At 40.9% G+C, this 10,971-nt stretch overlaps 1 protein-coding gene across 1 annotated transcript in view; it reads left to right on the top strand.

Moving 5' to 3' along the window:
* The first annotated feature begins 9,696 nt into the window (after positions 1 to 9,696).
* LOC146560505 (extracellular calcium-sensing receptor-like) overlaps positions 9,697 to 10,971 on the top strand; it is a 4,752-nt gene continuing 3,477 nt past the window's right edge. The window contains exons 1-2 of the mRNA XM_085244417.1: positions 9,697 to 9,722; positions 10,024 to 10,074. Coding sequence (XP_085100543.1) covers positions 9,697 to 9,722; positions 10,024 to 10,074 — 77 coding nt within the window. The remainder of the gene's footprint in view (positions 9,723 to 10,023; positions 10,075 to 10,971) is intronic.

Here is a 10,971-nt window from a genome sequence, read left to right as displayed (position 1 = left end):
TGATGACGTTTAGATTTGGGCTTAGGTGGACAGTTTTGCCAGATGTTTCTCCTATTGTTGCCAGATAGGAATTCGGCCATCAGGTCAGTGTCGGTGTGTGTGTGAGACAGGGTGTGAGGTCAACATTTTTCTGCCTCTGTGTTTACATTATCTCACTCCTTCACCTCTCTCCTCGCTGTGCCATTGTTTTGCTTTTGCTTTTGGTTAGCTGAGTCTTTGGGTGCAGACAGATTGATAAAAGGCAGACTAAAGCATGGGCAAAGTCCAACCACAGCTAAACCAAGTTTTGCTGCTTTCTGTGTAAATAGCAGCCAATATGATGTCCTGAAAGAACACAAAGAGTAAATGTGATGAGCAACAGATTTTAGTCCCAAAATCAACCTTAATTGGGAAAGATGGGGTTGGGGGGAAAAAAAAGGGGAAAAAAGAAAGCGCTACAGAGCTCTTCCATAGTCTAAGTATTGATCTAGAGCACATTTTTAGTAGCAGCTTTGCTTGGAGCTTTTAAACAAGAGAGATTGTGTCAGTCTGTTTTGGTAGCTAGACGGCAGCCAGTCAAATAAAAGCAAAATGTGCAGTCTCCAGGTAACCAGCCATAGTAAGAATGTGCATATGACGGCAGCGCTAATGGGCCAGACTTCCTCCAAGGAACACACACACACACACACACACACACCTTCCTGCACCTACTGTACGCACATATACATACTGAACAAGAGCACTTTAGCCTGAAAAAAGAAAAAAAAAACTAGAAGAAGAAATGAGTGATGGTTCAACCAGCTGTCTGAGAGTTATGGTCTGAATCATGGAGAGAGGCCAGGCTGATGCTTTTCAGACAACCTGAGGAGCAGTATAGCAGATGGTGGTCACCACTGGATAGCATAGCTAAAATTAACCCAACAGCTTAGCATGAATTAAGCTGGGCCTCTGGGCAGAGAACCTGCATCCCCTCAGGACTGAGGTGGGTGCTGGGTAGAAAGTACCAGGCCGATAGGGACCAAACTGCAGCTGAAGGAAGGTTTCACAAAATCAGCAGGGTCCTGTCTGTCTCAGAGCAGTTATTCTGACTCCTCTGAGGTTGAAAGTGAATTTACATAGCAGTAGTGAACCCTGGTTAATGTGATTAAATCCTGGCAACACACTGAGTGATGATTAACTTATTCTCTTCCCTCTCCATGCCCTTCCATGTTGCTTTTTGCATCTCTGTAAGACAATCAATAAGCTATTATAGCTCCAAACAGTGGGGTAAATTAACTTAGGCTTCCACCTGCAGAGTCGGCACTCTGGACTAATCCCATTGGCAGGGGAAAAACGCTACTGGATGCACAGGCCTGGTCTCAAGATCATGCGCTTCCACACTGCGATTACTGACATGACTCAGACAGCAAAGTAGCTTCTAAAGCCCAAACATTAAATAAGTTGCACTATAAAAGCAATGGAGTAAAGGTAAGGTGTGGTATAGTGCCTCTTAAAAGTTTTCCTTTCTCAAGAACAAGAAAGGAATAATGAAAGTGTTGAAAACTAGAATCAGTAAGCGTCCAATCCCGAGGTATTTTTAGGGGTTAAGGGAAGAAACCAGCTAGATCCCAACTGGTTATTGACAGCCTGTCTATCCGATCCATCAGATGTGAGCCAATCTGCTAAAGAGAACTAAGGCACCATTGACAGATTTGAATCTGATACTAGTGTAAGGTGGACAGAGAAAGAAACATAGAGAAGGCGGTGGGAGAGGGGGTGGTAGGGTAGGGAGAATAGAAATGTCACCCCTAAGCTTAACAACATCACTATGGTCATACAATACCATGCCTCAGTGAGTCACATGTCAGCTATTTCAAACTTACCCACAGCAACACTGACTACTGTTTGAATTTTGAATGGATCCTCTCTACTTTTCTCCTTTTACACATGACGTCTCCCGTCTGTCTTTTATCCAACTCTTTGCCTGTATATGGTTACACGGAGCTCCCTTTGTGTTGCTGCCACACCCTGTTTAGAAAGGTCAAAGGGGCACAAAGAAGAGGTGAGGGTGTTTCTGTTCTGTTCACTGCTCAAGCAAGCCACCCTCTTCTTCACGGTCCAAATTAGACTGTTAGATGTATATGTTTACATACCCTCCATCGAGGATTATTATGATCACTGCACATGTAATTAACCCCAAGCTGCACAAACAACATTCGCTGTGAAGCTAGTGAGCCAGATGCTTAAACATGTCAAATAAAAGCTTTCAGATACAACCTGCATAGCATTAGTTTGTTGCTGTTCCAGTTCATCCATTTCTTTTCATTTGCTTCATCATTAGTACACAATCACTGTGGTAATGGAGCCAATCCCTTCATTTGTAACATGACCTAGCATGTTGAATATCTGGGGCTTAGAAATGAACTGTTAGAATTACAGAAAGGTCAGAAGAAAAGAAAGCTTGTGGAAGAACTACATTGTGATAATGAGCATCAACTTTCATTCATACTGGTCCTATTCTTGGACACACTCTTGTCTATGTAACATGACAAGGAGAAACTAATTTTCTCCCAATTTGTGCCTTAATGATCAGAGTAGCTACCACAGCGACCAAGGGCGATTAAATGACAAATGAATGCCATCATATATCTCCTGTTTGTTTGTCACTGAGTGATTGCAGGGCTCTGGCTTTCCATAATCAGTAGCAAGAAGACTGCATTTCATTGGCAGTCAGATAGCACAAGGCAGATTATTATCACTGTTTGGGTCGACTGCTTAGTTCTCCAGCTTTTCCTGCCTGTCACGCTCCAGGCTCAGCAACATGCTACATTTTTGATAAAATTTCAGATGTCTTTTTTTCCCCCACTTTCCCCTCCCTTTCCTTCGCAGAGGTCGTGGAAATACACATCGGTACTTCAATCTTTCTCTTCTTATCAAGTCACAGGAGACAGAGCGAGAGAAAGCAAAACAGTGAGGAAAAAGGGGAAGGCGAGAAACACAGTGGGCAGGAAAGAGGAGATAGCAGTTTAAGAGGGAATACATATCACATAAAGGCTCGTATCACACGAGTGTGGCATAAACACTGTTTTCTGTGCTATCAGTCCACTGAAGCTGAGCAGAATCAGCCCATCTGTGCTTATACTGCCAGACAACCACCTAACTGCCTCTCAACAGCCCAACAGAAGCTAGAAATCCACAAATTACACAACCAGTTCACATATTTGTGTGCTGTCCACTTGCCACAGTTTCCTGTCACTATAATTTATATTTAATATTTTTTAACCATTTCTAAAGTTTGTGAACATTACAGTTCAATGTAAAGGAAAAAAACTAGCAAAAAAAAAAAACCCAACCCTAACCCAAAACTTACAACTAAAAGTTCTTAAAGACTTATCAGTCTCATGTTATTTGCTTGATACATGATTCATTTGTATTTAACAGTGTATATATTATATTAGAAATATGCTTATTGTTGTTATTGAGGTTTATATATATCTTTTCTTTTCCTAAATGACCTTCTGTGTATTGTTTACATGATATAAATAAATGCTAGAAAAAGTCTGAACAGTCTGTCACATGTGCAAAATTGGTGTCTGTCTTCATGAGTAAATCACAGTATGAGACATTAGTCTTTTAAGATAAACACAAAAAATATTTACTATACTTTTTGATTTTTGGTGAAATTTTACTGGTTGTGTTTTTTACCCTAATTGTAAAACAAGCAATAAGTTTCATTCTCCCATTCATGAGAGAGTGAGAGTAGAGCTGAGGCTATCAATAGATGGTATGTTACACAGCGAAAATCCCTGGATCCTGACCTTATAGACTAATGCCTGTGCAATTTTAAAAACATTTTTCTCCATGCACGCTAGCCTTTCAACTAAATGCGAACACAGTTTTGGGTCAGTAAAAACTGACCCTTTGCAAAACTTGTTTAAGGCTGAAGAGATTCAGAAACTGTTTGCAATGCAGACAGGGAAATCTGAACTATCAGTGCTTCTGACTGGTCAACATAGCTTTGATGTTAGGTTTATATTGCCAGTGATTGGTTCCCAAATCTCTTAACAGCATGCTCTTGACACAGCTTAAGTTTTGAGTTATCGTATAGACAGAGAGCACTTGTGTGGGCAAGATTACATTTTAGAATAAAAATATTCGTGTACACTGGGGCAGAATGTGCCTCTTGAGCACACTTTCAAAACTTTGGCAAAAACCCCTAAAGTTCTGGTCTCCAAACCCCTTAATCCTCCCCAACGCCATCGTCTCGGATCGAGAAGCATGATAGAAGGTTTCAAGTGAGGGCTTAACCCAGGTTTAATAACCAGAGTGTGTCTGCAGAGCAGAACACCTCATCATATGACCAGACACCAGAATGCAGGCACGTATGAATGCGCAAGCCTCAAAGACATATGAACACTCATACGCAGAGACTCTCTGGCCAAAGGAGGGGCTCAGACCAACAAGAGATTACACCTACCAACAAGAGTAATACCCGACTCACAGCAGAAGAAGGGGAGATTAGATCTAGCAGCATGCATTCATCTAGTTCTCACCAGCACTGACGCAAGCTTTACCACCATATGGAATATAACTCAAAAAATATGGACACATTTTCATTAAAAAAAAAAAAAAAAGAGCACAGTAAAATACACTTGCTGGACACAACTCAGTTTTTAAGAGTAGAGGAAGGGAAACTACTCTGTTATCAGTGCTGCTCCTAAGTGGTAGTACAGGACCACTGGTCTCAAGAGCTCACACACTTTATCTTATCTGTCCTAGACTAGCACTTCATAATGTTAATATCATACTTCACTATCCTGGGATCCAGCAGCTGTCCTACAAAACCTCCTGTTCTGCACTACAGCCAAAGGCGAGGATTACATCGAGATGAATAAGCAGTCACTGTGGCGACCGGGGGGTGAAAAAAAAAAAAAAGATCTGACGCACAAGAGTTTGGGGAAGTGTCCAAACACTCAGACAGACATAGCTGTGGGGTAGTTTTGCCTTTCCAGAGATATCTGGGCAATGTCATCATATGTAAATGGACGGATTGCAAAAGCCATCACAGAAACAGAGAAAAGTGCTTGACGTGGACTCGGTAAGTCTGGGCTAGCTACCTCGTTAACAGAGACAAGTTATTTACTGCATGAATGCACACTGAGAGATCTGTAAGGCAGAAAGCGCCTCGTGTCAGTGTGTAACAGCTGTGTTTAGCACATCTAATGCGCTACACTCATTCTGTCTTTGTATATAGGGAGATCAAAGAGGCCAATATCTATCACACTAAAAAGACTAACCTAATATAAAGGAGTATATTGTCACCATTACAAAGTGCCTTACTCACCCAGGCTCTGTGTCTATCGTTTAATGGCGAAATTCTACTTGTGACAATCAGATAATATAGGTGATAGATACAGAGTGGGAATCAAATGGACTCTGGGTTCTCAGGTACTTTTGGAGGACACGTCCTGCTTGTCTCACCTGTCCCACTATGCTGTCAGAGATGGGTGGAGCATAAAGGGATTGATGGCACATTGAGCTTTACCCATCCCTATACACCTGCACCTCTAGTCTCTTTCACAGAATACATCACTAGACATTGTTCAGTAGAGCAGTGTACACAGACTGATGGAATTAAACATGAACACACACGCATACACACACACAGGAAATCTCGCTCTGTCGAAAGCATCATTCTTGTGTAAACCAATCCATTCATTCGAGTTTCTCTCACTCTGCAGGATGTGTGTTTCTCTTTAGGCTCTGTGCCCGTGTTCACTGTAAAACACCACAAAGCGCCTAAAACTCTGTCAAAAAGCTGCTCTGGCTCATATCTGCTGCTACTCTACTGTTTCCCATGGTGAGCAATTTCAGCGCTTGGCCTCCGATCGTGCCAGCAGTATTAGTTTTGGTGGGGGAGGGCTGTGTGGGCGAGGTTACGCTTGCATGGTTGCGAAAACCATGTTCCAAAAATCCCCAAATCACTGTGGCATTTGACACATTTTCACATGACTGAAAGAGACACTAGCATCTTCTCTCCTTCACCCCAGGTTGCCATCACTGCTCAGAGTGACAACTCCATTTTAGGGCAGTTATGTCAGCCAATATCTGCCAGGATGCTTCTTATGAATATTTAGTGAACATGGTCAAAGTTTTAAGGTACATATCCAAGTCACTAACAAGAACTGCATGCTAGTTCCGGGCTTGGTTGTGTATCACGGAAATTTTCATCTCAAAGGGGGACTTGGGTATCGACCAAGCATAGCAAATGGATACTCCAGGTTTAATTAAATGGAATGCATTGATTTATGCAAACAGCCTGAAGCGGCAAAGACGCTAAGTTCAACAGACCACACGTAACATGCATGATAAAAATTGCTCTATGCATATATGGCTATACAGACGACTAATTGAAATGCATGTGTTGAGCATATCTCCCCTGCAGAGGTTTCACAAAGACTAAGCTGACAGTTATGTGCTGTGGGGAGTGTAATTAGACAGTAACCAGTTGCTACCCATGTACTGCAATTTCAAAATTAACAACAGCGGACTGAAATAGGTTTGAACAGCAGTACACACCCTGGAACTATTTAGAACAAAATAAAAAAAATAAACATGAATAATGAATCCAACATTTCATAGGCAACATGAATATTTTACTCTAATAGGAAATGGAGACTTTCTTTTTTTGAGGCAGCTTTGACAGCTACACATGCACACGCCATCGGGCTCAGAGATTGTGGACCGGGTCTGCATTCCAACATGAAACAGATTGGAGTGAAGGCCAAGGAGCGTCTGTGGTGTGGAGCCCACGCCTCAGCTGCATGTTGACTCACGAAGCAGACCCTGGCTGTGCCGTTTGCACCAATTTGCTCTGAACCTCCCTGAGACAAATAACTGCCACAGAGCTGTAACGCACTGCCTCCAGTCCACTGGCAGCTTGCCAGCACACTCACTGGTGCTACTGGTGGAGTAAGCTATCCTGTTTTTTTGTTTTTTTCAAAATCAGTCAGCTCTTTCACCCTTATTCCTTTCTTTCTTCACCTCACAGTCTCATTTTGCTTCTCAAAGTTCTTAATATTTGCTGAGCTGAAAAAGGGGATTAAAAGAAGCGCGATACCCCGAAAATGATAATAAAAAAAGATGGATGTGAACAAGAAGTTGATGAAATTTATAAACCCAGACCTTCTGCACTATATTGCTCCTCTCGTAATAAGTTAATGAAAGGCAAAGACCATGACAAATAAATAATTACTCTGCCATCAGGCAGTGAAAGAAGCTGTTTCAGTCACAGAGCATGTTCCATTTCAGTGGGCAGCAGTGGAAAAATAATCACAAGAGAAGAGATGAGGAGATGGGTAAGGGCAGCGGAGAAAGAAATGTTTGACAAAGTCAACTGGAATGTTTATGTTGTGTGTCAGGGGAGAGGATTAGTCTGAAACGTTTACAATACAAAGACCCCAACTTTTCGATATTCAACAGATGTAGTACAAGAGATGTCCTGCAAAAGAGACAGGAGGGTCTTAAGATCAGTGGGAGGTGGCTTCTTTGCCTTTGGACTGCTGCATGCCAGCCAACTGTCCTCCACTCTGCAGATGACCCTCAGGCATGGCCCAGAATCTGTCAGGATCAACTGAGCCGCCTTCAACACATCTGACCAACCCCTACTAATCAGAGAGTCGGTGAAGCCAGCTGGCTGCACATGGTGACAGAGATTTCACAGCAGCATTGAGATCAATGCGATTCTGGGGTAAACTTGGCTGAAAAGAGTTATATGCTGTGGACCGAATTCAAGTAAACATCCCTTTGCTTCTGTTGTTAGTGGCTGTAAAAAGTAAACCCTGCCTCTGGAGAAAGGAATCTGTGTGTGGATATGAAGCCTGCAGCCAACCCTGTGCGGTCAGCACTGTGCAGTCAGCCAGGCCACTACACAGCAGGCCCTGAGGTTATCGCCTACTCAAGTGGAGCAGTGTGCCGTCCATTACCTCACTGTACTATCTGCACAACCAGGAAAAGGGAAATAGCTATTCATAGAGCCTCTCAGGGACTCGTACACAGCATGGGTAAAACAATCTACTCTGACAGATCACAGGGTATATCGACGATTATCATTTTGTGCCTGTCTGGAAGTGATTACTTGAAAAATTATAACCATTATAAATGATTCTCTTACTTAATATATAAAAATTAATAAAGGTATTCATTTCCATTTTAGTGGAACAGTGGTAAGAAGATTCAAATAATTAACTTAACCCTTTAAAGCACGCTCCGTTTTGCGTAACTATTTTTAAATCCTGGTAGCTCTGCAACCACGTAAGCCAGGGTAATAAGTTTTTTTTGCATATGAAACCGGAGGATTTGTACTTACATCTTATGCCATCAGCCTGTCCTAGGTCACAGTTTCCTTCCACATATAGCTTTGCAAAAACTGCATAAAAAGCACTTGCAGCAACAAAAACATAATATTCGCTTTGCCATCTGATCAGCTGTTTGTAACGCTTCAGCGCGAACTATCCCGTGTCTGCCATGACCTGCCCGAAACCGGAAGTGACATAATTTTGAGGAAATGTAGTTTGTTTTTTTTGTTTTTTTTTTTTACCATCAGGGCCTTATGAGCCTATACTGGTGTTTTTAAAAGTTATGTTTGACTTTATGACTTTCTGTGTCGTTTCTGGGATGCTTGGAACTAAAATTGCACTGCTCTAAATGGTTTATTTTGATGCATATGCTGGTTTTTTTGCAAATTTACATTATAATATTTATTTTTCGTTTTTCCTGCACTATATAAAAATTGGTGTATTTCAAAAATAAAACTATGAAGACACTTAAATTTCCTGTGGTGGGAAACTATTTTGTGCAACTTTTTTGTATTTACAGTTTTGAGGGACAGGCATCTTAAATTTCTCTAACTAGAAATATATATTAAAAAAACTAAAATGATTTTCAATTTTTTTATGGTTTATTGCACTTTTTTGCAATTTATGTAATTACTATGCACTTAATGCATACATATTATTAAAATTTGGGCTGTAATGGTTGTATTGATGTATATCAACTTAAAATGCTCCCAAAAATGGCTCTACAGCATGTAAAAATATAATATAAGCTCTGGCGGACTTGGTTCTATGGTAGGTCTTAAAGGGTTAAGAAAAAAAAATCAGTTCTGCTTCTTCTGTTCACTCACATTAAAGTAATCTCAGAAACACTTTTTACTTTTACTTTCCCCTGCTGAGTTCAGAGTCTTGTTTGCTCAGTGTTTTGCAAAGAAAAAAAAAGAAGAATGGCATTTGAAGATTTATATCATGGAAAAATAATCATAATGTTTGAAATACTTTTAGTTACAATCTTGAACAAATGGTCTTTATCACCTGGCTGTTCTCAAGCACAAAGGCATTTCATTATTTGTCGCTGACATCTCTAAAGCAAAGAAAACAATAACACAATAGGCAAAGAATTCTATCTTAAGCTTGTCTCAATGCACCAAGCAAACATGATTCATGGTAAATGGCTTTGGGTTAAGAGGCTGAGATAGAGAGATTGTGGGCTGTACTGTACATGTGGTTAATGATAAACCAAACAAACTGGGCTAGCTCTCCTAGCTGGCAAAACAGGACTTGTTGAAATGTGGATTACGTTAACAATCACTGGTGAGCACAGGAAACTGTCAAAGCCAGGGTCTTAGAATAACATCACAAAAAAATTCATGTTTTCAGCTTTTAAAGTGCTTTTAAAGCAAAAATGTTAGAGAGGGAGAACGAGGCAAAGTAAACACAATTAAACCCATGACTTCCTTCTTTGGAGTTTCATTGGAAATTAAAAGTCTGGCTAATCCCTCAACTTAACCTGAGTGAAAAATTCTATCTACTATATTGAACTCATAACAGTATCATTATGACAAGCATCTGTAATGACAACAAGGGGTAAAAAAGGGTTTAAAACTTTCCTAAACCCTCATAAGTCAGATATACGTCTCAAAGTTTATTTACTCGGGAGTTTAAATGTAGCCTCGAAAAGAAATCTCAGAGTTTCTGAACTTTTTCTTTTGCTTTTCTTTTTAATCTCCAGGGTTCCATCCTGGTTGCTCCAACAACATAATTACATGAACTGTGGAGAGGGGTGAGCGAGAGACACCAGCTAAGCGAGAAGGAGAGAGAGTGCTGGAGCACAGTGGCTTGTCATTATGCATCTGTTTGAACCTTATACAGCATAGACCTAAACTTGAGACTGAGCCAGTGGTGCTCTGGTCCTCGTGTTTCCCGCCAAGTATCTTGTTTTTCTACTTGAAGAATCCACCTCTGAAACAAACACAGCATATTGCCTACTACAAGGGAAAGTTATTTTTAGCACTCTGGCCTATGGAAACTTGTAAGTATACCAAACTTAAATGGTCTTCCACTTTTATTAAATTGTGCAGAATTGTAATTTTTATGTTAGAAGTTAGTTGGGAATATATATATGATACTGATTCTCTGCAGCTCTTTGTCATTATCCTTACTTCTAAAGGAAGACCTTGACTCTCAGCTCTAAATCAGAGCATAGACAATACACTATAAAAACTTATAGTCTGATCAGCAGGCCTCGAAATGTCTTGGATCTATTGCGTCTGCTTTACATTTCAGGTGACAGTTGGGATAGAAAATATTTAAAAAGCAATCAGAGTGGGGAAGTTTTGTTACATTTGTATATTCCAGATATTCCACTAATTCAGCTTAAACTACACAGCAATCCCTTGACTGACACCTCATACCCAGTACCACAACAGCAGCCCATGCCCAATGCAGCAATGGCTCACATTCATTCACACATGCTCACATTCAAGCGCACACACCATTCTTTCTTTCCCCATCTTGATTAGATTACAGTGAGTGAGGTTGGTGACAGCCTCTGGGCACGCTGGAGGAGCGGTTGATATCTGAGCTCCTCAGCCTTCACTCTCAGCCAGTCAAGAGCGCAACGAGATAATATATCTGAAGAGCTGACCTCACCAACAAAATCAGTCTTTTAAAGAATCAT

Source organism: Mchenga conophoros, linkage group LG14, assembly GCF_057382185.1.
Source record: "Mchenga conophoros isolate Kocher_MC1m ecotype Shallow Benthic linkage group LG14, M_conophoros_male_GT1.1, whole genome shotgun sequence".
Taxonomy (NCBI): Eukaryota; Metazoa; Chordata; class Actinopteri; order Cichliformes; family Cichlidae; genus Mchenga; species Mchenga conophoros.
Note: the sequence above shows the minus strand (reverse complement) of the source record. Positions and strands in the feature narration are given on the sequence as shown.